At 47.0% G+C, this 27,875-nt stretch overlaps 3 protein-coding genes across 5 annotated transcripts in view; 1 reads left to right on the top strand and 2 right to left on the bottom strand.

Moving 5' to 3' along the window:
- LOC144697102 (uncharacterized) overlaps positions 1 to 27,875 on the bottom strand; it is a 377,962-nt gene that overhangs the window by 103,029 nt on the left and 247,058 nt on the right. The gene's annotated exons all lie outside the window — the stretch shown is intronic.
- Positions 1 to 27,875, top strand: part of LOC144697340 (uncharacterized) — a 316,254-nt gene that overhangs the window by 83,455 nt on the left and 204,924 nt on the right. The window lies entirely within an intron of this gene.
- The window catches only part of LOC144697022 (uncharacterized), a 93,673-nt gene continuing 81,595 nt past the window's right edge, over positions 15,798 to 27,875 (bottom strand). Inside the window, exons 1-4 of one of the 3 annotated variants that reach the window (XM_078568792.1) lie at positions 22,022 to 22,105; positions 21,465 to 21,587; positions 18,600 to 18,702; positions 15,798 to 17,090 (exon numbers count right to left, since the gene is read on the bottom strand). In XM_078568792.1, the coding sequence (XP_078424918.1) occupies positions 15,944 to 16,981 (1,038 nt within the window). In that variant the 5' untranslated portion in view covers positions 16,982 to 17,090; positions 18,600 to 18,702; positions 21,465 to 21,587; positions 22,022 to 22,105 and the 3' untranslated portion in view covers positions 15,798 to 15,943. Of the gene's footprint in view, positions 17,091 to 18,599; positions 18,703 to 21,464; positions 21,588 to 22,021; positions 22,106 to 27,875 lie in introns of those variants that run through there. The other 2 variants (XM_078568793.1, XM_078568790.1) reach the window with 2 other exon arrangements.

Here is a 27,875-nt window from a genome sequence, read left to right as displayed (position 1 = left end):
CCCCCCCCCAAACACCCCCCCCCGAAACCCACACCCCCCCACCCCAAAACACCCCCCCCCGAAACACACCCCCCCAACCCAAAACACCCCCCTCCCGATTAAAGACACAGAATGTGGAACTTCACCGGCTCCGAGTCTTTCATTGGCTGGAACTGACCCCCTCCACCCCCAAATACCCCCCCAAACACCCCCCCTCCTCCACCAAACACCGAACCCACCCTCGGGGGGTGGTTGTAGGGACAAGCAAGCAGTGATAGGAGCAGATAATCAAAAGATGTCACTGACAAAACGACTGTAGGAGTCCAGTGCTCAGGTGCAGTGTGGGTGTGCGCTCTGAGCATGCTCAGTGTCAGTCATGGTGACAGAGTGAGGAGGAGCGGACGGTTCGGAGGCGGGAGGAGATTGTGAGCACAGGGTAGGAATGGAAACCGCGGCTGGACTGGGAACTGGATCAACTTCTGGGGTAGGCCCCAGGTCCCGTGTTTACCCCGCGGTGACAGGCCTGGGGGCAGAGGGCTCACTGGCCGCCATCTTGCGAGTGGGAGTCGGGAAGAATCAAGGAGGCGGGGCTTCCTCCTCGGTGACAGGCCCGGGTTACCCAGACCACTGTTACCCAGGCCACCATCTTGGGAGGGGCAGGCGGGTCTTGTTCCGGGAGCGAGGCGCATGGGCAGCCATCTTGGTGAGGTAAGAGGCAGTGGGCGGGGCTTCAGGGACCCATCAGTCTGTGCAGCGTTGGAAGATGGAATTCACTTCCCCATTGCACATATTCAAGGCTGAGTTAGCTGCACTGATTTTTGATCCAAACGGCAGCCATGGGTTATGGCTGCAGGGAGAAAAGTGGAGTGAAGACCAGAATCAGATCAGCCATGATCTTATTGAGCAGGCTTCTGCTGCTCCTATTTCTTATGATCTTATGAAGGCGGGGCTGCTTCAGCCAGCTGAGTGTATTTATGGCCATCTTGTAGGGGAACAGAGATTTGGTGGAATTTCAGCATCCCAGAGACCAGGAGGGGGAGTGTTTGGGACAGGTGTGTTGGGGAAAGAAGAGAGGAAAAAATGCTACGTAGAAACTAGCATTGCCTGCTCTGAATTTCTGTTCTTTACTGACAGTGGTACTTTTGTAAACTCTTTTTACAGGGTATTTGAAAGGGAGGATTTGCAAATAAAAGCTTAAACCAAACATCGCATCAAGATCTGACAATCACTTGTTTCATCAGGGCCTGAATATTTTCCACCTTTGAATGTAGAAGGAGAAATGTTTTTCTGTTCTATCTGTGGCAATAATACTGAAGACTTGTGCTCCAGAACTTGCCACGCCCCTAGCTAAGCTGTTCCAGTACAGCTACAACACTAGCATCTCCCCCGGCTATGTGGAAAATTGCCCAGGTATGTCCTGTACACAAAAAGCAGGACAAATCCAACCCAGCCAATTACCACCCCATCAGTCTGCTCTCCATCATCAGTAAAGAAATGGAAGGGGTCATCAACAGTGCTATCAAGCGGCGCTTGCTTCGCAATAACCTGCTCGTTGATGCCCAGTTTGGGTTCCACCAGGGCCACTCAGTTCTTGACCTCATTACAGCCTTGGTTCAAACATGGACAAAAGAGCTGAACTCCAGAGGTGAGGTGAAAGGCCTTTGACATCAAGGCCGCACTTGACAGAGTGTGGCGTCAAGGAGCCCTAGCAAACCTGGAGTCAATGGGAATCAGGGGAAAAACTCTCCACTGGTCGGAGTCATACCTAGCACAAAGAAAGAAGGTTGTGGTTGTTGGAGGTAAGTCATCTCAGCTCCAGGGCATCACTGCAGGAGTTCCTCAGGATAGTGTCCTAGGTCCAACCACCTTCAGCTGCTTAATTAATGACCTTCCTTCCATCATAACGCCAGAAGTGGGGATGCTTATTGATGATTGCACGATGTTCAGCACCATTCACGAATCCTCAGATACTGAAGCAGTCCATGTCCAAATGCAGCAAGACCTGGACAATATCCAGGCTTGGGCTAACAAGTGGCAAGTAACATTCGTGCCACCCAAGTGTCAGGCAATGACCATCTTCAACAAGAGAGAATCCAACCATTGCCCCTTGATGTTCAATGGCATTACCTTAACTGAATCCCCCACTATCAACATCATGGGGGTTATCATTGATCAGAAACTGAACTGGACCAGCCATATAAATACTGTGGCTACAAGAGCAGGTCAGAGGCTAGGAATCATGCGACGAGTAACCACCTCCTGACTCCCCAAAGTTTGCCTGGATGAGTGCAGCTCCCCAACACCCAAGAAGCTTGACACCATCCAGGACAAAGCAGCCCCCTTGATTAGCACCACATTCATAAATGTTCACTCACTCCACCACAGACACACACTGGCAGTAGTGCGTACCATCTACAAGATGCATTGCAGGAATTCACCAAGGTTCCTTCAACAGCACCTAACCCATGACGACTACCATCTAGGACAAGGACAGCAGATAGATGGGAACACCACTGCCAGGAAGTTCCCCTCCAAGCCACTCACCATCCTGATTTGGAAATATATCGGCTGTTCCTTCACTGTCACTGGGTCAAAATCCTGGAATTCTCTCCCGAACAGCACTGTGGGCGTACCTACACCACATGGACTGCAGTGGTTTAAGAAGGCAGCTCATCACCACCTTCTGAAGGGCAACTAGGGATGGGCAATAAATGCTGGCCCAGCCAGTGAAGCCCACATCCCAGGAATGAATTTTAAAAAAGATTATTAGATGGTGATATTTCAGAAAGCATGCTGTCCATTCAGATATGTGTGTAAAACTGTGATCTGTTCCTGACTGAAAGTGAAGTTTCCAGTCTGAAATTTCCAAGTGTTTATGTGACATTCTGGAGTCTCCCAATGTAAGGCAGTGACAACAATGCCTTGGTTTTACCCTTGAACAGATTAAAATGTCCCGAGACCCTTCACAGAGGATCAAAAGCTGGGTCGAAAAGGTAAGGAGACAGGTTTAGTGAGGGAATTCCAGCCCTTAGGACCTCAGAAGGCGAAAGCACCTTTCCCAATGCTGGAGTGATGTGGGTGGGGGAAGCTGAAAGGGTTAGAATTTTAGTTTCATTGTTTCATGGGATGTGGGGGGTCACTGGAAAGGCCAGTACTTGTTACCCATCCCTAATTGCCTTTGAAGTGAGTGGCTTGCTGGGCACTAGTGTCAACTACATTGCCGTGGATCTGGAGTCACATGTAGGCCAGACTGGGTAAGGATGGCAGATTTCCTTCCCTATCCTTTCCTATTTCCTTTCCAGATGCGTTTTTAAACAATTAGAATAGTGATGTGGCCACCATTATTGAGACTAGCTTTACATTCCTGATCTATTAATTGAATTTAAAATCGGCCAGCTGTCAGGATTTGAATCCATGTCCCCAGAGCATTAGCCTGGGGATCTGGATTACTGGTTCAGTAAAATTAAAACTACACCACCTTGCCCCCTACTTGGAGGAGTGCAGGGAGCTCAGAAGGCCATAGGGCTGGAGGAGGTTCCAGAGACTGTCTGTCACGGAGAGAGTGGCTGCCTCCATGGAACTTCAAGCATGGCTCTGAAATGGGTCCATGCAGGTCATGACCACGGCCATGCAGGAGATGTCTGCTGCCTTAAACAGGATGACAGACACTGTATCTGTGACCTTACAACACATCACTGATCTCCACTAAACTGGTCTGCAGCAGAGTGGGAGGAATGATGTGACGCTGGTCCAGGAGAGGGATGATGGAGAAAGGAGACATGGAAGTGGGAACTTGGATCAAAGCGCTCCCACTTCTCACCCATTGCCCCACCCAACCCCCATCTCCCTTGACATACCGTCCCTTCTCCCGCCAGGTGAGTTTTCTCCCACACAAATATGGGTGGATCAGTCTTTGCTAGGACCCTCAGGGGTGCTCAAACCCAGAGGGTGGAGACCACAAGCCTCTCGGCAGTGAGAGCAGGGATGTGAGCAGCCTGTCTCTCCCTCTGCTGAAACCACACAGGATGCACCATGTAGAAGCAATAGGAAAGGCCTGGGCCAGAAATTGTAATTCACCAAGGGTGTGCATAGGGGCGTTTGATAAAATATTAATTTCTTTTTTAAATAATGACACAGAAAATGTATTGATTGGAACCACTTCCAGCTCTTGTCCATTCTGACATCCCGAGGGCCAGCTCACCCTCTCACTGGGTTCATGCTGGATGTCAATCCGGGCTGGGAGCCATTGGGTGGATGTGCAATGGGTGGATGAGTGGGTGAAGGAATGTTCAGTGAACAGGGAGGGGGAGGGGAGGTTGGTGCTGCTGGTGGGAAGTGTTCATTCTGAAGGAGTTCCACCTGAAACAGCGACCATTCATTTATCATTTTCAAATGATTGAGCTGCTGTGTATTGTTCTTTTTCTTTGTTTAGTTTTCCAGGATTCATATATATATATTTTTTATTAAAACATTTTGTTGTAACACTGAAATCCAGAGGGTTTGGAGTTCTTTAAAGTCAATCTCCAGGAGTACAATGAAATGAGTACAACTGGAAAAAAAGAAATCGCTTGCTTATCCCACGTACTGAGTCTCCAGTGAGTTTGCATCTAACTGTTGAGGTATTAATTTCTATTCATTACGAACACAGGATAGAACAATGGTGGAGGGCCCATACACTTTGGTTGCTGTATCAATTGATGTGATAATTTTATATCTTGACCCTATGACTGGTCATGAAACATAATTTTCTATTCAACAATATCGTCCTTCAATGGCCAAGGGCTTACCCAGCATTCGCGGCGGGACAGAATGTGCTCTATCCTCGCTGCAGGAAGACCTTGCGCAGGCACATTACCAGGTATGACTTGAGCATGCGCAGTCGCGGCTGCACGAGGAATTGGTCGAAGGAGCCGAGTGCAGACGGGTAAATTAGGTTGAGCGTCAATTCGCAGACACTTCCTCCTACCTCTCCTGGACCATGACCCCACCACTGAACATCAAGCCATTGTTTCCAGGACTGTCACTGACCTCATCTCCTCTGGAGATCTTCCTCCCACAGCTTCCAACCTGACAGTCGCCCAACCTCAGACGGCCCGCTTCGACCTCCTACCCAAAATCCACAAACAGGATTGTCCCGGCAGACCGATCGTGTCAGCCTGTTCCTGCCCCACGGAACTCATTTCTCGTTATCTTGACTCCCTTCTCTCTCCCCTTGTCCAGTCCCTTCCCACCTACATCCGTGATTCCTCTGACACCTTACGTCACATCAACAATTTCCAGTTCCCTGGCCCCAACCGCCTCCTCTTCACCATGGACGTCCAATCCCTCTACACCTCCATCCCCCACCAGGATGGTCTGAGGTCCCTCAGCTTCTTCCTCGAACAGAGGCCCGAACAATCCCCATCCACCACAACTCTCCTCCGTCTGGCTGAACTTGTTCTCACACTGAACAATTTCTCCTTTAACTCCTCTCACTTCCTCCAAACAAAAGGTGTGGCTATGGGTACCCGCATGGGCCCCAGCTATGCCTGTCTCTTTATGGGGTGTGTGGAACATTCCTTGTTCTAGTCCTACTCCGGGCCCCTCTCACAACTCTTTCTCCGGTACATCGATGATTACTTCGGTGCTGTTTCATGCTCTCGTCGGAACCTGGAAAAATTTATTAATTTTGCTTCCAATCTCCACCCCTCCATCATTTTCACATGGTCCATCTCTGACACTTCTCTTCCTTGACTTCTCTGTCTCAATTTCTGGTGATAGACTGTCCACCAATATCTATTACAAGCCTCCCGACTCCCACAGCTACCTCGACTACAGCTCCTCACACCCCGCTTCCTGTAAGGACTCCATCCCATTCTCTCAGTTCCTTCGCCTCCGTCGCATCTGTTCTGATGATGCTACCTTCAAAAACAGTTCCTCTGACATGTCCTCCTTCTTCCTTAACCGAGGTTTTCCACCCATGGTCATTGATAGGGCCCTCAACTGTGTCCGGCCCATCTGCCACGCATCCGCCCTCATGCCTTCTCCTCCCTCCCAGAAACATGATAGGGTCCCCCTTGTCCTCACTTATCACCCCACCAGCCTCCGCATTCAAAGGATCATCCGCCGCCATTTCCGCCAACTCCAGCATGATGCCACCACCAAACACATCTTCCCTTCATTCCCCCGGTGGCATTCCGTAGGGATTGTCCCCTCCGGGACACCCTGGCCCACTCCTCCATCACCCCCTACTCCTCAACCCCCACCTATGGCATCTCCCCATGCAAACGCAAAAGATGCAACACCTGCCCCTTCACTTCCTCTCTCCTCACCATCCAAGGGCTCAAACACTCCTTTCAAGTGAAGCAGCCTTTCACTTGCATTTCCCCCAACTTAGTCTACTGCATTTGTTGCTCCCAATGCGGTCTCCTCTACATTGGAGAGACGAAATGCAAACTGGGCGACCGCTATGCAGAACACTGCGGTCTTTCTGCAAGAAAGACCCAAACCTCCCTGTCGCTTGCAATTTTATCACTCCACCCTGCTCTCTTGCCCACATGTCTGTCCTTGGCTTGCTGCATTGTTCCAGTGAAGCCCAACGCAAACTGGAGGAACAGCACCTCATCTTCCGACGAGGCACTTTACAGCCTTCCGGACTGAATATTGAATTCAACAACTTTAGATCTTGAACTCCCTCCTCCATCCCCACCCCCTTTCCGTTTCTTCCGCCTTCCTTTTGTTTTTTCCAATAATTTATATAGATTTTTCTTTTCTCACCTATTTCCATTATTTTTAAATCTATACCTGTAATGCCCTGTCAGTCTTTCCACCCCAACCCCACTAGAGCTGTACCTTGAGTGTCCTGCCATCCATTCTTAATTAGCACATTCATTTAGATAATATCACCACCTTCAACACCTTGACGTGTCAGCTGTGGCTCAGTCCATAGCACCCTCGCCTTTGACTCAGAGGGTTGTGGGTTCATGTCTCACTCCCGGAAACCAAGAACTGTGATTGTACTCGAAAGAGTTGCAATCTGTGACTGTTGATAACTCGAAAGAGTTTCAACACCTCTTTGTTCCTTTCCCTGTGACATCTTTTGATTATCTGCTCCTATCACTGCTTGCTTGTCCCTACAACCACCCCCCCTCCAACTTCTCTCCCCCCGCCCCCCCACCTTAAACCAGCTTATATTTCACCTCTCTCCTAACTATACTTCAGTTCTGTTGAAGGGTCATGTGGACTCGAAACGTCGACTCTTTTCTTCTCCGCCGATGCTGCCAGACCTGCTGAGTTTTTCCAGGTAATTCTGTTTATGTTTTGGGTAAATTAGAAGCCGGTAGATGGGGAGGATTGGAGGCGGCGGAGTGGGCAGCGAGGCTTTATAAACATTCACCAGAGGTTTCAACGCCCGAATAAGGAGCTAGTGGTCCCGTGGTTGCAGTGAACGGACGGGGAGGCGGCTGTGGACCGCGGTTCTCGGTCAGTAGCCGGAGTTAACGGCCCCATCGTTCCAGGGGCCAAAGTGCATCAGAGCGCATGCGCAGCCGCCATCTTTACAGGGACCAAAGTGCAGCAGAGCGCATGCGCGGTCATCCCTGTCCCTGTCAGCAGGAGGAGAGAATATTGTGCAATTCTATCCTGGACTGACAGGGATGGATTTTGGAAACTCCTTTTACAGGGGGTTAGAAGGGGAGGATTTACACACAGCAAACTAAAATCAAGAGAAATATTTGTCTCTTCTGATATAGGTCTTTAAAATCCTCATTAGGATGGGCAGGTCGATGCGGACAGAATGTTTCCACTTGTTGGTCTGCCCGATACTGGGGGCCGTGTATACACAATAGTTACAAATAAATCCAACAGGAAAACTGGAGATATTTCTTTCCTCAGGCAGTAATTAGAATGTGGAACTCACGACTGCAGGAAGTGGTTGAGAGAAATACCTGAGACTCTTTCAAAAAGAAACTAGATGAGAACATGAAAGGAAAGGAATTAGAAAAATGTGCTGAAAAACTGAGCTGAGGTCGGCAGAATAGGAGACGACTCGTGTGGAGTAGAAACTCCAGTACAGACTAGATAGACTGAATGGCCTGTTTGTATAATGTATATTCAATGTAATTCTTTGTAAACTTATTTTACAGGGTAATGGAAGAGGAGATTTAACGGTCAGGAAAATCAAAGCAAACCTCACGCCTGACACAGTCAGTCAGTTCATTGGGATCTGAAGATTTGTACATCTGAAGGGATTTAATTGACCGTCTCAGCTGGAAACTAGTGAGAGGCTGTTCACCTGCTCCTCCTGTGTGAAGGGATTGATAGAGCTGGGAAACATGCTGACACGACAGCGAGCTCACAACAGTGAGAGGCTGTTCACTTGCTCTGCATGTGGGAAGAAATTCATGTGTTCATCCAGCCTGCTGGCACACCAGCTTGATCACATTGATGAGAAGCCTCTTCAACGCTCTGACTCTGGGAAAAACATTAAAATCTCCGAGGAACTGGCCCAACACCAGCGAGTTCACACTGATGAGAGACCGTTCAGCTCCTCCCACTGTGGGAAGAGGTTCAGGCTGTCATCCCACCTCGCGGAGCACCAGCTCCTTCACACACACGAGAGGCCATTCAGCTGTTCTCACTGTGGGGAGTCGTTCAGCGAGTCAGTGCATCTCACTGAGCACCAGCGAGTTCACACCAAGGACAGGCCATTCAGCTGCCCCCAGTGTAGAAGAGATTCGTTCAGTCGTCCCATTACACTGAGCACCAATGGGTTCACTGTGATAAGAGACTTTTTAAATGCTCAGAATGTGAAAAGACCTTTAAAAGATGCAGGGAACTGCTGAGACACCAACGCACTCACACCAGCGAGAGGCCATTCACTTGCTCCGTGTGTGGGAAGAGCTTCACCCATTCAGTTCAACTTCTGAAGCACGTGGGTGTTCACACTGGGGAGAGGTCGTTCTCCTATTCCGTGTGTGACAAGAGAGTTTCTGAATCCTCCCAATACACTGAACACAAACGCGTTCACTCTGATAAGAGAACTTTTAAATGTTCTGAATGTGAGAAGACCTTTAAAAGAAGCAATGACCTGCTGATACACCAGCGCATTCACACTGGGGAGAGGCCATTCTTCTGCACTGAGTGTGGGAAGAGATTCACTCGGTCATCTAATCTGGTGGAGCACCAGCGCACTCACACTTGGGAGAGGCCGTTCCTCTGCTCCGAGTATGGGAAGAGATTTGCTCATTCATCTGATCTGGTGAAACACCAGCGAATTCACACCGGGGAGAGACCGTTCGCCTGCTCTGAGTGTGGGAAGACATTTACTCGCTCATCCCACCTGCTGACACACCAGCGGGTTCACACAGGGGAGAGGCCGTTCACCTGCTCCGAGCGTGGGAAAGGATTCACTCAGTCAGCCAACCTGTGGATACACCAACGAGTTCACACTAGGGAGAGACCGTTTCTCTGCTCTGAGTGTGGGAAGGTATTCAGCCGATTAGCCAACCTGTTGAGACACCAGCGAGTTCACATTGAGGAGAGACCTTTAAAATGCTCTGACTGTGGGAAGTGCTATAAAACCTCAGGAGAACTGATGCACCATCAACATGTTCACACTGAGAAGAGACCGTTCGGATGCTCTCACTGCAGGACTGGATTCAGGAAATCATCTCAACTCACTTTACACCAGCGAATTAACACTGGGGAGAGGCCGTTCACCTGTTTCGAGTGTGGGAAGGAATTTACTTGTTCACACCACCTGCTGAGACACCAGTGAGTCACAGGTCACTGGCAACATTGGATTTTCTCGTTTTTGCTGCTGAGAATCACATCCAGGACTGAACCTTTTCTCCTTTCTAACTCTAGATTATTTCAGTTCTCATACCCTCGGTTACTCTCATGGACAAGTCCCACCTCCTTATACCTTCCAGAGTGTCTCTCCTAGCCTTGGGATCCAGGAAAGTGTAAGATTTTTGATTTGGGAGCCACAGATACCTTAGAAAGGCAGTGGACTATTTGTAAGTAATTTTAAGATAGTTTATTAATAAAAAACAGTTTAGACACGATGCACAAGCTAATTAGACAGAAAAGATATATGACCTGTGACAGTTGAGAGCAGTTTACTGATCCCAGAGGACAAACGGACAGTTGGCACAGAGAGTGTTGATCTCAGTAGTTTGTGATAATAGCATTCTGCTCTCTAACTGAAGTGTTAGGGAACTCTTCCTTTGGTCTTCCTCCTCTCCTCTTCCATCTGGAGAAGGCGGCTGCCTGATGAGCACTGCCACCTCACCAGCCCTGCCCCCTGTTCCTGAGCACTTGTTGATATACTCTTTTCCTGGTGGCTTACCCAGTGTCAATCATCTATTCAGACCCCTCTGTCTAATGGAAACGGGACAGGTACCCAAAATGTCAGGGCGGTTACCTCCTCCCCTGTTCGTCGCCATGCTCCAGGTCAGTTTTTTAGTTTCCGACATGATAAGCGTCATTTCCTGGCCTTTTCTAAACACTTACATGGATAAGGGGGTACACAAGACGCCATCCTACCAACTTAGGAATGTTAACATGTCAGCCTGAACCAAGTGACCTTGCCATTTCCAGGGAATGTTTCGTGTTGTTGCCTGTATAGAAATTGCCTTTCCAGAGGGAGAAAATCAATGCTGTTGAGCTAATCTCATAGAGTTCTATCCTGTGCAGAAATACCGATTTATTAAAGTTTGTTTTGGGAAGGTCACGTTTGACAAATTTGATTGAATTTTTTGAAGAAATAACCAGGAATGTTGATGAGGGTAATGCCTTTAATGTGATCTACATGGACTTTAGCAAGGCTTTTGATAAGGTCCCTCATGGCAGACTGGTCAAGAAAGTAAGAGCCCAAAGGCAAAGTGGCATGTTGGATCCAAAACTGGTTGAGAGGCAGGAAGCAGAGGGTATTGGCACAGGGATGTTTCTATGACTGGAAGTCTGTTTACAGTGGGCTCCGCAGAGCTCGGTGCTGGGGCTCTTGCTGTTTGTGGTGTACTTAATTGATTTGGACTTAAATGTAGGGGGTATGATCAAGAAGTTCGCGGATGACACGGAAAGTGGCATGGTGATAAATAGTGAGGAGGATTGCCGTAACTGCAGGAGGGTATCAATGGACTGGTCAGGTGGGCAGAGCAGTGGCAACTGGAATTCAACCTAGAAAAGTGTGAGGTAATGCACTTGGGGAGGGCTAATAAGGCAAGGGATTACACTATGAATGGCAGGACCATGGGAAGTACTGAAGATCAGAGGGACTTTGGTGTGCATATCCACAGATCCCTGAAGGTAACAGGGCAGGTAGACAAAGTGGTTAAGAAGGCATATGGGATACTTGCCTTTATTAGCCAAGGCATAGAATACAAGATCAGGGAGGTGATGTGGGTACTGTATAAAACGCTGGTTAGGCCACAGCTGGAGTGCTGCGTGCAGTTCTGGTCACCCACATTACAGGAAGGATGTGATTGCACTGGAGAGGGTGCAGAAGAGATTTACCAGGATGTTGCCTGAGCTGGAGAGTCTGAGCTATGAGGAAAGATTGGATAGGCTGGTGTTGTTTTCCTTGGAGCAGTGAACGTTGAGAGGGGACCTGATAGAGGTGTATAAGATTATGAGGGGCAGAGATAGGGTGGATAGGAAGGCACTTATTTCCATTAGTAGAGGGGTCAATAACCAGGGGGCAGAGATTTAAGGTAAGAGATAGAAGGCTACGAGGGGAGTTGAGGAGAAATTTTTTTACCCAGAGTGGTGGGAGTCTGGAACTCATTGCCTGAAAATGTGGTTGAGTCAGAAAATGGGATTAGTGTTGTCAGATCTTTGTTGATTGGTGCAGGCATGACGGGCCGAATGGCCTCCTTCTGTGCTGTAAACGTCTGTGAGTCTGAGAGTCTAAATTCCACCTGTGGAAACACCAGCGAGTTTACAGGTGGCTGCAGGAGTTGGATTTTGCTGTTAATCACGTCCAGGATGGAGCCATGTTCATTGGGGTCTTTTTCTGTTGATGTTATTAAGTTCCAGCCGAGTTATAGATGTTAATATCTGGATAAAAGTCAAATAAATCAGCTTTATAAACACATTGGGTGATGAGTCATTTTAATATTTCTAACACAGGTTAATTCCTTGATTGGCACCCAATCCACCACTGTAAACATTCACTCCTTCCATCACCGACACACAGTGGCAGCAATGTGTACCATCTACAAGATTCACTACAACAACTCACCAAGGCTTCTTCAAAAGCTCCTTCCAGCAACCTCTACCGAAGGACAAGGGAGCAGATAGATGGGAGCACCACCACCTGCAAGTTCCCCTCCAAGCCAGTCACCAACCTGACTTGGAAATATATCCTGTTACTTCACTGTCACTGGGTCAAACTCCTGGAACTCCCTCCCTAACAGCACTGTAGGTATACCTACGCCACATGGACTGCAGCGGTTCAAGAAGGCAGCTCACCACCACCTTCTCAAGGGCAGTTAGGGATGGGCAATAGATGCTGACCCAGCCAGCGACGCCCACATCCTATGAGCGAATAAAAAATGTGCTCTCCATCTCCCCTGTCTCCATCCTCCCCTCCAACAAGTGCAAAGAACTCATGGAGCTTCTTTGTCACTAAGATTGAGACAATTTGATCAGCTGCTTCCCTCCCTTCCATGAGCCCACAAGGCCAAACTGTCTCTAAAGTTCCCTCTTGTCAGAGCCCTGAACTCGCATCTTTCTCCAGTTTTTCACCAATCTCCCGTTATACCCTGTCAGAGCTCATCTTATTCACCTCCTAGCCCATCGACCCTATTCCAGCTAAGCTGCTGACCATCCACCTTGCCCAAAGTACGGGGGAAATCACCTGGACAGTATCAGCTGCCACTGGATTCACGGTTGAGGAGTTGTTGAAAATGTTCTTTCCTGTGTTGATGGATGACATTGTCATCCCCGAGGAGAGAAACACCATCCTGTGAGTGAAGGGGATTTTGTCCATTTATCTTGGTCTATTCATGGCCCTGGAGGCTTCAAAAAGCTTTGCTTGTCATGATGGTCAGCGTATTGTTGGATATCTCGGGCTTGCTCCTCCCACCACTTGTACTTTATTGTCTTTGGCCGTCAGCTTTGAGCTGTTGGAACTCTGCCTTCTTGCGACCTCGGGTTGTTCTGCAGGGCAATGAAGGTTGTTCATTTTTGTTACAGGAGGTCACATTTTGAGTATCATTTTCATTGAACCAGTCCTGGTGATGACAATGCTCGAACCCAATGGTCTGGGTACAGGAGCCTAGTACAGCTGACTTCATCCGATCCCAACATTCTGAGGAGAAACGACACAGGCCAAATGGTATAATTTTGAAGAGGATGCAGAAAAGGACAGATTTGGGTTTGTTTGTGCAGAAATCTCTGAAGGTGTGAGGACAGGTTAACAAACAGTCAATGAAGCAGACGGGATGCTGGGCTTTATAAGCAGAGACAGAGAGTACAAAGATCAGGGAGTCTCACTATAAAAAACATTAGTTCTGCCCTGGCTGGAGAATTGTGTCCAATTCTGAGCATCACATTGTAGGGAGGACATGAAGGCTTTGGAGAGGGCAGAGGAGATTGACTCCAATGATTCCAGCATTGGTGGATCACAGGTTCACGGATCAATGAGAGAACCTGGGGCTGTTCTCCTTGGAACAGAGAAAGCGAAGAGGAGAAATCATGAAGGGTTTAGATAGAGTGAATAAGGAGAAAATATTTCCTATGACCAATGGTTCGATAACCAGAGGACATTGATTTAAGGTGATTGGCAAGGGAACCAGAGGCATCAGGAGGAAATCTTTTCAGTAACAAGTGGTTAGGATTTGGAATGCACTGTCTGACGGGGCGATGGATACAGGTTCAAGAGTGACCTTCAAAAGGGAATTGGATAAATACTTGAAGGAGAAATGATGCAGGGATGGGATAAAGAATGGGGGAGTGGGACTAACTGGATAGTTCAATGCAAGTTACCAGCACAGATTCAATAGGCCAAATGGCCTCCTTCTCTGTTGTACTATTAAGAGATTCTATGATTTTTTATACGATTCATAGTAAACAACATTTTATAGAATCATAGAGCACGGATGATGACCATTCAGCCCATTGTGCCTGTACTGTCCCTGAAAATGTTACCCACTCCCCTGCTCTTTTCCAATTGCCCACCAAATCATTCTTTATTAAATAAAAGTCCAAATCACTTTTGAAAGTTACTATTGAATCTCCTTCGACCAGTCATTCAGACAATGAAAACAGCTTCAGTCTTCCCAATATTTAATTGGGGGAAATTTTTGCACATCCACCACTGGATGTCAGACAAACAGTCTGATAATTGACCAAGAGTGGAGAAGTTGAAAGAGGTGGTGGTGAGGTAGAGCTGGGAGCTGTTAGTGTAATTGTGATAAGTGACACTGTTTTCAGACAAGGTCATTATGTGGAGCAGGTTGATGAGAAATAAGAGACCAAGGCTGGATCCTTTGGGGACACCAGAGGTAACTGGGATTGGGAAGGAAAGACATTACAAGTGAGTCTCTGGCTATGATTAGATAGAGAATAATGGAACCAGGAGAGAGCAGCCCCACCTAGCTGGACGACAGGGGAGAGGCAAAGGTGCAGAATGATGTGGTCAACATTGTCAAAAGCTGCAGACAAGTCGAGGTTGAGAAGGGAGAGTTTATCTTTGTCACAGTCACATAGGATGTCATTGTGACTTTGATAAGAGCTGGTTCAGTCCTGAGGCAGGGGCGGAAACCTGATTAGAGGGATTCAAACATGGGCCAGGATTTTCCGGTGGTCGGGCAGGCTCGGTGGGCGGGCCCGGGAGCAGTTGGGAAGCCGCCCGCCACCAGTGATCGGGATTCAAGGAAGATTTTTAAAATTAAAAACTTACGCAAATGTTGAGAACATGTCCCCTCATGTGACTCTGTCAGGAGTAGGGACATGGTATTAATGAAATTTTAAAATTTTAATTTAATTTTTATTTGCTGTTGGAAACCTCACCCCACCCGTGGATGTGGTTTCCTAAAAAACTCCAAAGGCCGCTTGGCCTTTTCACCTGCCCACCGACCATGAGATTGGACGGGCAGCGCAACATTTAATTGAATTATTACTTTCATGACCTCAATAGGCCTGTTAATTGTCAGCAGGCGCGCTGCCGACTCCCATGTGCACCTGCCAACCGCAATATCTCGCGATGACATTGGCCATCATTTTATGTTAGGGTCAGGCGCACCGGCCCGACGAGGGCAATAACCTGCTCATGGAATTCTGGGAAAGATGGGCAGGGATTTGTGAGGTGACAGCACGTTCATGGACTTTGGAGAGGAAAGGGAGGCTGGAGATGGGGGCAATAGTTTGGAAGGACAGTGGGGTCAAGGATTTGTTTTTTGAGAAGGGGGTGAGGATGGCAGATTTGAAGGAGAGAGGGACAGTACCTGAGAGAGAAACTGTTAACATAGTTAGTGAACATGGGGAAGTTGAATGATCAGTGGTTTTGTGGGAGTAGGGTCGATGGGGCAGGAGGTGGGTTTCATGGACAAGATAAGCTCTGAGATGGCGTCAGGGGAGACTACAGAAAGATGAGAGTTCAGGGCTTGAGCAACAGGGAACTTTAGAGGCAGTTCAGCCCCGTGGGCTAGTGGAAGGGAAGGAAGCAGCAAAGGCAGCTGATCAGATTGTCTCAACCTCAGTGACAAAGATGCTCCGTGAGCTCCTCACACTTGTTGTTGGAGGTGAGGATGGAGGAGACAGGGGACAGGGAGAGCCCTTCAAAAGGAACTAACTTTTTTTAGAGATATTAAAAAGAGTCAACACACTGTGTCTTTAACACAAAGCTGATTTATTTGACTTTTAGCCAGAATATTAGCCCCTGTAAGTGGTCTGTAGTTTATTAACATCAGCAGAAACAGACCCCAGTGAATGTAGTTCAGTCCTGGATGTGATTAACAACAAAAGCCCATCACTGCAGTTAGTTGTGAACTCGCTGGTGTCTCAGCAGGCTGGATGACGTAGTGAATCCCCTGCCACACTGGGGGCAAGTGAACGGCCTCTCCCCAGTGTGAACTCGCTGGTGTGTCAGCAGATTGGATGACTGAGTAAATCCCTTCCCACACTCAGTGCAGGTAAACGGTCTCTCCCCTGTGTGAATTCGCCGGTGGTCAGTGAGTTGAGATGACCGCCTGAACCTAGTTCCGCAGTGAGAGCACCTGAACGGTCTCTCGTCAGTGTGAACACGTTGATGGTACATCAGTTCCCAGGAACTTTTAAAGCACTTCTCACAGTCCAAGCATTTAAAAGGCCTCTTATTAGTGTGAACTCGCTGGTGTGTCAGCAGGGTGGATGAGGTAGTGAATCCCTTCCCACACTCAGAGCAAGTGAACGGCTTCTCCCCAGTGTGAACTCTCTGGTGTGTCAACAACTGTGATAACTGAGTGAATCCCTTCCCACACTCGGAGCAGATGAACGGTCTCTCCCCAGTGTGAATTCGCTGGTGCGTCAGCAGGTCAGAGGACTGAGTGAATCCCTTCCCACAATTGGAACAGGTGTATGGCCGCTCCCCAGTGTGAATTCTCTGGTGTACAGTGAGTTGAGATGATCGCCTAAACCCAGTACCACAAAGAGAGCACTTAAATGGTCTCTCGTCAGTGTGAACACGTTGATGGTACATCAGTTCCTGGGAGCTTTTATAGCATTTCCCGCAGTCTGGACATTTGAAAGGTCTCTCTTCACTGTGAACTCGTTGGTGTCTCAGCAGGTGGGCTGAAATAGTGAATCCCTTCCCACATGTGGAGCAGGTGAACGGTCTTTCCCCAGTGTGACTGCGCTGATGCTTTTCCAGCTCAGATGGGCATCTGAATCCTTTCCCACAGTCCCCACATTTCCATGGTTTCTCCCCGGTGTGACTGGACTTGTGTCTCGACAGGCCTGATGATTGGCTGAAGCCTCGTCCACACACAGAACACGTGTGCGGTTTCTCCCCACTGTGAACGGTGCTTTTTCCTTCCATGTTCAAATTTCGATGATATTCCAGTTACGAGAAATTGGGCGATTCTGTCAGATTCTGATGTGATGTTTGGTTTGAGTTTCCCGACTGCAAATCCTCCCCTTCTAATACCCTGTGAAATTGATTAAAAACAGACAAGAGGGAATGAGAGCAAACCCACAAAAACACAAAGGCAGGATGAATCTGGTAATTTGTGGGGCCGGCACTAGGAGAAAGTGAACATGAAAACTGCTGGATTGCGGTAAAAACCCAATGCGTTGATTGTTGCTATAAGGCCAGCCTGACTGAGGGTCACGTGGTCAGAACAGCCAATCAGCACCAAGCATGGGGAAGCTTATAAGGGGCGGAGTTTTCCTACTCTGGAGAGTGTATTGTAGCCTTGCTCAAGGCCTGCAGCTAATCCAGCAGCTCTGTAAATAAAGCTCAACTAAAGAGGTATTAGTGAGAGAGAGTCCACAGAAACACAAAGGCAGGTTGTGAAATTGAGCTGAATTTGTGGGGCTGACACTAGGAAAAATGACTGAAAACTGATGGATTGTCATGAAAACCCAACTGGTCCACCAATGTCCTTCAGGGAAGAGAACCTGTCACCCAGCCTGGGCTACACAAGACTCTGGCCTCCATGGGAGGAGAGAGAGAGAGAGAGGTGGGAGATGCAGGAGCTGAAGGAGTGTTTAATACATCTTCAACTCAACCAAAACTTTGATGGAACATCCCAGATCCTCAACCACCACCACCTTGAAGGACCAGGCAGCAGATGTATGTGAACACCATCACCTCCAAGTTCCCCTCCAAGTCACACACCATCCTGACTTATCTAACATCCAGTACTGGATTAGCAGAAGTTTCCTCCATTGAAATATTGGGAAGACCAAAATAATCGTCTTTAGTCCCTGCTACAAACTCCAACCCTAACCAACAACTCCATCCCCCTTGCAGCTCTCTGAGGCTGAACCAGACTGTTCACAATCTTGTTGTCATATTTCAGCCCAAGCTGAGCTTCTGACTACAAATCACTAAAACCACCCATTTCCACCTCAGTAACATTGCCCAGCTGTGCCCCTGCCTCAGTTCATCTGCTACTGAAACTCATCCATTCCTTTGTTCTCTCTAAACTGAACAATTTGACTGTGCGTCTTGTCAGCCTCCCAGATTCAACTCCATAGAAACTGGAGGTTACCCAAAACTCAGCTGCTCATGTCCTTACTTGCACCAAGTCTTGTTCAGCATCATCCCCTGTGCTCCCTGATGGCTGTGGTCGTCTCCAGCCCTACAGCTTTTCAGGATTATCTGGGATAATTGAATTCTGGCCCACCCTCAGCTCCAATTCCTCCCGTGCACCCACAATCTCCCCCGGCTTCCTGAGTCACCTGTTCCACCTCAATCCATCTCCACCAGCCAACTGAGCACAGCCTGGCACCCACGCCGGTGCTCTGGGTTCCCATTCTCATTGATAGGGGACTTTCTGACCCACAAGACATTCTGGATAATCATACCATCATCGAGACCAATCAGTGAACGGCATTTCTTTTCCCAGTTGGTAAAACGAAAGATCCATGGATGAGGGAGATATTGGACAGGAAGCACATTGAGAGGTTCGGACACTTTATTAAATACTCACAGCAGAAGCACATTAATCTGATCGGAGATCACTTCCTCACGAGCAGCCAGCGGAGCGGAGCCTCCTGAGATTCCGGTCCCTTTCCAGTCAATATTTACAGGAGCTGGGACACAGAAAAGAGTCTCTGTAAAACCAGGAACTTATTTGTTCACTGTTTTAAAATGGGTCTGGGCTCACACTTGAAGTTTGTGCAGTCTGTGACTCCCTGTTGATCATTAACAATCCCCTTCCAGACCCTTTGGGCTCTCTATTCTTTCTCAATATCCTCCCGGCCCTGTGACTCCTGAGGTTTATTAATCCTCCCTCTCCAGGCCCTTTGGGCTCGCTATTGTTGGACTCTCTATTGTTTCTCAAGGTCTTCCTGGCCTTGTTGTACCTGATCCAATAAAAACCCTCCTTACATCACACAGGGAACAGCTTTAGACATGTTCTGACTTTTCACCTCAATCTTATTCTGCTGAATGATCTCATTGACCGTTCCCTTTCTCTCAATCAGTCCATCCACCATCTCTTTTCTGGATTTCACTCCTTCTTGTTGTTCCAGGATTTCATCTTTCTGCCTTTTATTTCTTTTAATGAAGATTCCTGTCCATTGCTGCCTCACAGCCTCGTCCTGTTCCCACATATTCTCCATGTCTAAGAGCTTCCCAGCAGCCGTGCCAGCCGTGGCCCCTATTCCAGCCCAGTCACTGATCCCTCTCATCCCTCCACCCTTTTTACTGGCGTCACTATCACAGGAACTATTTCCGTGTTTTCCAAAACTGCCTTAACACTTGGCTACTGGGTTGTCATAGTCCACCCATCTCTCTCCCTGCGTTCTGACTTCTGAAATCCCCGGATAATTCCCTTATCATCTGAACATTGAGATCCTTGTAGATGACGATGTAACCTTGGGGGTGGGTGTATGGTATTCAGGGCACATATTACAGGAACTCTTTTAAATCTTGTATCATTATATAGGCTTTCTGAGTATGGGTGATGACTAAACCATTTGTGGGGCCTATTTCTTATGGCAGGACAGATTGAGGGGGTATCAGTGAAGCATATTGGGGTCTTGGGCTTCATAAATAGAGGGATTGAGTACAGAAACAGGGAAGTTATAGAGTTTTGGTTAGGTCACAACTAGAGTATTGCATCCAGTTCTGGTCACCAGTCTTTAGGAAGGATGTGAGGGACCTTGACAAGGTGCAGAGGAGATTTACCAGAATGGTTCCAGGGATGAGTGAATTTAGCTACAACATTAGGTTGGAAAATCTGGGGTTGTTCTCCTTGGAGCAGGGGAGATTGAGAGGTGATTTGGTAGTGGTGTAGAAGGTTATGAAATATTTAGATGAGATAGACAAAGGAAATCTGTTCCCATTAGCTGATGGCACAAGGATAGAGGTTTTGGACAAGAGATGTGGGGGAGGGGGCGGGGTTATGAAGAAGAACATTTTTACACAGCGAGTGATGATAACCTGGAACTCACAGCCCATGAGGGTGGTGGAAGTGGAGACAATTAATCATTTCAAAAGGAAATTGGATGTTATACTGCGAGGATTTTATTGAGGATTTGGCCACGTTAAGTGAACACTAGACTTAGAGCTTACAGTCATTTTAATTCTCTGTCCTTGGCCTCCTGAACTGTTCCAATGAAGCTCAATGGGAGCTCGAGGAACAGCAGCTCATTCTTCAATTTGGCACTTTACAACCTTCCAGACTCAACATCGAGTTCAGCAGTTTCTGCACCAACAGGGAGTTGTCAGGGTCTGGAACTCTCTACCTGAAAAGGTGCTGGAACCTGATTCTATGTTTAGTCTCCACCCACTCAACATAGGTTCCCCAACCAGTGGAAATAGTTCCTTTATATCTACCTTGTCAGTTCTAATTAGTATCCCAAAAACTTTAATCAAATCACCTCTTAATCTTCTAAATTCCAGGAATTACAACCCTCACAGTGAGGTGATCTATTTTAGAAGGAGGAATAGGGAGGGGGAAGATATAATTCATGGCACAGCTCTAAAGAGTGTGCATGGACAGAGGGACCTGGGGCTTCATGTGCTTTGATCTCTGAAGGTGACAGGATGTATTAAGAGAGAAGTTCGCACAGCAGATTGGATCTTGAGCTACATAAATAGTGGTATTGAGAACAAAAACAGCAAGTTATGCTGAGTCTTTATAAAGCTCTGGTTAGGCCACAATTCAAAAATTGCATCCAGTTCTGGTCACCTCACTTTAGGAAGAATGTGAAGGTCCTTGAGAAGGCGCAGAGAAGATTTACCAGAATGGTTCCAGTGAAGGAGGTGGAGGGGAGATTGATAGAGGTGTACAAGATTATGACAGGTTTAGATAAGGTAGACAAAGAAAGGCTGTTCCACTAGCTGATCGTACAAGGACTGGGGGGACACAGGTTTAAAGTTTTGGATAAAAGGTATGGAAGATGTGATGAAGAATGTTTTTGTACAGTGAGTGGTAATGACCCAAAACTTGCAGCCGATGAGGGGGGTGGAAATGGACACGATGAGTGATTTCAAAAGGAAATTTCATAGGCACTTAAGGGAAATAAACTTTCAAAGATATGAGAGAGAGTAGGGTAATAACTGACTGGATTGCTCTAGAGAGCTGGCATGAACTCAATGGCCTCCTCTGTGCCATAATGACCCTGTGACTTTTGTGGAATCTTGCCTTCTAATCTAATCCTTGGAGTTCAGAAATCTCTCAGGTAAATCTGTGCTACACTCCCTCCAAGGCCATTCTGTCCTTGCTAAGTTTTATTGCCCATTACTGAACACAGTTCTCCAAGTGTAGTCTAACCTGGGTTTGTGTATCTCGGTACTTTTCCAGTCACACTGATACCTGAAATCTTCTCTCACAGAGCAGACAAACCTTTTTCCTTGTAGATTCAAAGGCCAATGATATTCAGGTCCTGATGAATTGAACGACTCTGTCAGCACTTGATGTGGTGTTCAGTTTGAGTTTCCCGTCTGTCAATCCTCCACTTCCAGTAACCTGTATATTTACCAAAGGCATCACTGTCAGTCCAGGACAGGAATTGGGAAGAGACAAACATTTCTCTTAGTTTGAATTTGCTGTGTGTAAATCCTCCCCTTCTAACCCCCTGTAAAAGGAATTTCCAAAACCAATCCCTGTCAGTCAGGATAGAAATTCACAATATTCTCTCCTCCTGCTGACAGGAACAGGATGACCGCGCATGCGTCCTGCTGTCCATTGCCCCTATCAAGATGGCGATTACGCATGCGCTCTCCTGCACATCGCCCCCTATAAGGCTGGTGGTCGGTCACTTGGGCCTGTGACCGAGAGTAGCTCACGAGCTCTCGCCCCACGTACACGCAGGATCGGTCGGCTCCTAGTCATCCCGACCTCTACCGAGTGCTTATGAAGCCTCCCCGCCCATTCCACTAGCTCTAATCCTCTCCACCCACCCAACGTCTCCATGGCTCAACAGCACCCGATTTTACTCCCTGCTCCGCCGAACTCCAGGCACAACCCGCACTGCGCATGTCCCAGTCAGAGACCGCATTGCGCATGCCCCGGTTACAGCCCAGCAGTACGCCTGTGCACCAAGCCCCCGTCGTCTGGATAGGACAGTCTTCCTCGCGGAGAATGCTGGGTAAACACCCCGCCATTGAAAGGCGGTACTATTCAATCGAAAATTATGCTTTGTGATCCGATTTCGATTGGAGTCACAGTGCCAGGATATGAAATTATTAAACCAATTGAGCAAGCAAAGTGCATAGATCTTCTGCTATATTCCTGTCCTGGATGCGATTAACAGTAGAACTAATCCCTACTGTCAGATGTGAACTCACTGGAGTCTCAGCAGGAGGGGTGAACGGGATTTTTTCCCCTTAAACAGAACAGTTAAACTGCTCCTCGCCAATAAGAATGCGCTGGTTGTGGATCAAATCCTTCGAACCTTTAAGGCTTGAGTGTTAACAGGTGTGAAAATGCACAGGTGAAGCATCTGAATGGTCTTCCACCAGTGTGACTGAGCTGTTGTGTCAGTAAATTGGATAACTGAGTGAATCCATTTCCACATTAAGCAGATGAACGATCTTTTTTTGTGGTGAGATTTTCCAGCTCAGTTTCCAGCTCAGATAGTGATCTAAAAACCATCTGGTAATAAGTTCCACATTCTTAATATGCTTCGGTTAATGAAAAGGAAAATACTGCACATTCTGGAAATCTGAATTAACAACAAAATAGCTGAAAATATTCAGGAGATCTGGTAGTGTCCGTGAAGAGGGAGATTTAGTTTACATTTCACGTCTATGACCTTTTATCAGAACTGCACTACATCATTGCACAGACCTGAAACATTAACTCTGTTTCTCAATCCCCAGATGTTGCCAGATATTTCAAGCATTTTATGTTTTTATCTCTGGTTAAGGAGGTTTCTCCTGAACTGCACATTAGATTTATTACTAAGTAAGTTATATTTATTTTCATTCTTGCACAAGCGGAAAATCTTCCAGTTGTCTACCCTGTAAAAAACACTTTTGAAATCTTAAATTCCTCGATCAAGTCATCCCTCATTCCCTTTTCCAAAGAAATCGTATCCAGTCTGTTCACCCTTTCTTGATAAGTATAACCTGTCAGTTAGAGAATTCAAAATACCATCTTATAATATGGTGACCTAAGTTAATATGAGCCACAAACTCATCATTGTCCCCAAATGTCTGTATGTTGCAGTATTTCAGGCATTTTCCATTAGCTGAATATCAGATGAGATGGATGAGCAGATCTAACGAGCCAGTCTGTAACATATGGAGCATCTACAAAGTTGACTCTTCCCTTTCCAGTGAAACAGTGGGCTGTTTCACATATAATCCATCAATTATGACATTAAGAATAATGTGTCAGTGAAATACAGGATTTCAGCATGGTGACACTAGGTCAGATCCAGTTCAGTTCATATGATTGCTGAGCAGGGATAGGGGCAACTTGCAATTAATGTGGGCCTTCGCTGTGCATTTTCCAGATTAAAATGAATTGAATCTATGACTCTCTGTCTTGACTGTATTCAAGATGTTCTGTTCGTGTCTGTGATGTCATCACACACCGACAATTACACAGTGACATCACCCCGCTCCCCGGGTATTTCCTCAACTGGGAGATTTTTCTCTGACTCCAGTGCTTCTGATATCTTTCCAGCTTCAGGCTCCAGCAGATTTTAAAATTGAAAACAGTGAAATTGTTTCAGAGATGACTATTTTTAAGCAGTTGTCTACATATTTGGGCTTAAGTTGTATGCTGTGAGAGGTTCCATGGCTCTGAGGCTGTTCAGCTCCTTTACTGTGGATCTAAATCCATTGCTCTGCCCTCCCTGATCACCTCACTCCTATTGTTTAAGTTCCCCTGTCTTTAATAATGGGTGCATTTGAGCTATGTTTAGTATTTTACTGTTACTTCAGCCGACTGTGTCTAAATGAGGTTTCCACCGCTCCCCAACCCCCAACCAGGTACTGCTGGCTTCCCAGCTTTATCTTCCCACAGTTATCTTTCATAGTCAGGAAATGTTTTTCCTGCACTATCGCTCATTTCTCTTCCACTTCTGTGCTTATATTGACCATCAAATTCTGCACCATTTTTATTCCCCATAATTCATCCTGCACACCCTGAAATGTTAACTCTCTTTCTCTCCCTGCAGATACTACCTGACCTGCTATTTCCAGCATTCCCTCTTTTTATTTAGGATTTCCAGCACCTGCAGTATTTTGCTATTATTTTATTGCAAGCGTTGCTCAGAGAAGTGAGTCTAGAAACACAGTTGGATCAGTTAAGAGCCAGTTTGTTTCAGGGTAGGCATTGGTTGTAGAAGTTAGTTCCTGGCCTCAAGTAGGTCCTTTTTCATCAAGTCATCGAACCCACTCCCCTGCCCTTCACCAACAAGACCAGCAGCAGATATTACCCATCCCCAGTTACCTGTGGAGAAGATGATGTTTGACCTTTTTGAACCGCTGCAGTCCATGTGGTGAAGCTGCTCCCACAATGATGTTAGGTAGGAATTACAGGTTATTCACTCAGTGATGATTGAGAAACAGTGATAAATGTCCAAATCAACAACAGCAGTTTGGATTTGTAAAGTGGTTTTCATGTATTTGACCTTTTCAAGGTGTTTCACAGGTGTGTTATAAACCAGGAGCTTTTGTAGTTCAGTGAGCACAGGGGTGATGGGTGAACAAGACTTGGAGTAGTCAGTACATGGACAGCAGAGTTTTGGACGATCTCAAGATCACAGGGAGGTTGACTGTGTGAGGCTGGCCAGGAAAGCGTTAGGAGAGTTAAGTCTAGAGAAAACAAAGCAATGGTTGAGGGTTTCAGCAGCAGATGAGCTGAGACTAGGGTGGAGTTGGACAATGTTACTGAGGTGGAAAAATACGACAATGGTGATGATGTGGATATGTGTTTGAAAACTCATTTTGATGTGAAATATTTTGCCATGGGTGTGAACAGTCTGGTTCAGCCTCAGATTGTTGCCAGGGAGATGGATGGAGATGGTGACCAGGCAGTGGAGTTTGTAGAGGGGACTGAAGACAACGGCTTCAGTCTTCCCAATACTTAAGTGGAAGAAATTTCTGATCATCCAGTACTGGATGTCAGACAAGTCAGGATGGTGTGTGACTTGGAGAGGAACTTGGAGATGATGGTTTTCATATACACCTGCTTGGTCCTTCTAGGTGATGGAGGTTGAGAGGTTTGGCTGTTCTGTCAAAGTTCTTGTTGTGTTGCAGACATATAAAATCTCTCTCCTTTACCCCTTGCCTCTCCCACCAACCGTGCTTCTCTCTTTTTCTCTCCCTTGTTCTATCCTCCCATAAAGGCTAGGGTCTTGTGTAGGCCCAGATGGGTGGTCGGTTCCCTTCCCTGAAGGACATTAGTGAACAATTTGGGTTTTTACGACAACCCAGCAGTTTTCATGGTCACTTTTTCCTATTGCCGGCCCCACAAATAACCAGATTCATTCAGCTCAATTTCACAACCTGCTTTTGTGTTTTTGTGGGTTCTCTCTCACTCCCTTTTATCTGTTTTAAATCAATTTCACAGGGTATTAGAAGGGGAGAATTTGCAGTTTGGAAACCAAACATCACATCAGGATCTGACAGTCACCGAATTTATCAGAACCTGAATATCATCGTCGTATTTTGAACATGGCAGGAAAAACCACCATTCACAGTGGAGAGAAACTGTACACGTGTTGTGTGTGTGGACAAGGCTTCAGCCGATCATCTGACCTGTCAAAACATAAATGCAGTCACAACAGGGAGAAGCTGTGGAAATGTGGGGACTGTGGGAAGGGATTCAATCACCGATCTGTGCTGGAAAATCATCGGCGCATTCACACTGGGGAGAGACCATTCACCTGCTCTGTATGTGGGAAGGGATTCGCTCAGTCATCCAACCTGCTGACGCACCAGCGAGTTCACACTGGGGAGAGGCTGTTCACTTGCTCCGAGTGTGGTAAAGGATTCACTCACTCATCCAACCTGCTGAAACACCAGCGAGTTCATATTGACGAGAGATCGTTTAAATGCCAAGACTGTGAGATGTGCTATAAAAGTTCCTGGGAACTGATATCCCATCAACGTGTTCACACTGATGACACACCGTTCAGGTGCTCTCACTGCGGCACTGGGTTCAGGAACTCATCTGTACTCATGGAACACCAGCACATTCACATTGGAGAGAGACCTTTCACCTGCTCTGATTGTGGGAAGAGATTTATTCAGTCATCCCACCTGTTGACACACCAGCGAGTTCACATTGGGAAGAAGCCATTCACCTGCTCCAAATGTGAGAAGAGATTTGCTCTTTCATCCAAACTGCTGAGACACCAGTGGGTTCACACTGGGGAGAGGCCGTTTACCTGCTCGGAGTGTGGAAAGAGATTCACTCAGTCATCCCACCTGCTGACACACCAGCGAGTTCATGAGTAACTACAGTGATTGGATTTTGCTGTTAATCACATCCAGGACTGAACCAGGGTCATTGGGGTCTGTTTCTGAACTCCAGTCCAGTTATAGGAGTTAATATTCTGGATAAAAGTCAAATAAATCAGTTTTGTTAAACACGCAGTGTGTTGAGTCTTTTTAATATCTCCAATACAACTTAGCTCCTTTTGAAGGGCTCTCCCTCTCCCCTCCATCCTCACCTCCAACATGTGTAAGGAGCTCATGGAGCTTCTTTGTCACTAAGATTGAGACAATCTGATCAGCTGCCTCTGCTGCTTCCCTCCCTTCCACGAACACACTGGGCCAAACTGTTTCTCAAGCTCCCCATTGGCCGAACCCTTAATCCACAACTTTCTCCAGTTTCTCTCCCAGCTCCCCCCCTTGCCCTCTCAGGGCTCATCTTATCCCTGAGACCCAGCTCCTGCTCCATCGATCTTATGCTCACTAAAGTGCTGATTGCCCAACTTCCCATGTTTGCTGACATTGTTAAGTTTTCTCTCTCTTCAGGTACTTTTCCTCTCTCCTTCAAATCTGCCATCATCACCCCCTCCTCAAAACACAAACCCTTGACTGCATCATCCTTGCAAACTACTGCCTCATCTCGACCCTCCCTTTCCTCTCCACACTCCAAGAATAGTTTGTCATTTCCCGAATCTGTGTCCATGATTCCCTGAACGACATGTTTGAATCCCTCCAATCAGGTTTTTGCCCCTGCCTCAGTACTGAACCAGCTCTTATCAAAGTCACAAATGACATCCTATGTTACTGTGACAAAGATAAATTCTCCCTTCTCGACCTGTCTGCAGCCTTTGACAAGCTTGACCATATCATGCTGCTTCATCACCTCTGCACTGTCGTCTAGCTGGGTAGGGCCGTTCTCCCCTGGTCCCATTCTTTATCTAATCAGAGTCAGAGAATCACTTGCAATGTCTTCTCTTCCCACTCCCACATTTACCTCTTATGTCCCCAAAAAATCCACCTTTGCCTCCTCTTATTTCTCATCAACCTGCTCCACATAATGACATCAGTTTTCACATGTACACTGCCAGCTCCCAGCTTTACCTCACCACCACCTCTCTCAACCTCTCCACTTTTATTACATTATCAGACTGTTTGTCTGATATCCAGTGGTGGATGTGCAGAATTTTCCTCCAATTAAACATTGGGAAGACTGAAGTCATTGTTTTCATTCCCTAGCTACTAACTCCATTCCTCTCCCTGCTTACTGTCTGAGACTAAACTGGACTTATTGGACATTTGATGTCATATTTGACCTCGAGATGAGCTTCCGACTCGGGTGTGTGTATCCTGATGATTTTCCAGT

This window comes from Cetorhinus maximus, chromosome 23 (genome assembly GCF_964194155.1).
Source record: "Cetorhinus maximus chromosome 23, sCetMax3.hap1.1, whole genome shotgun sequence".
In the NCBI taxonomy this organism is placed as follows: Eukaryota; Metazoa; Chordata; class Chondrichthyes; order Lamniformes; family Cetorhinidae; genus Cetorhinus; species Cetorhinus maximus.
The sequence above is the reverse complement of the archived record's forward strand: the minus strand, read 5'-3'. Positions and strand labels throughout refer to the sequence as shown.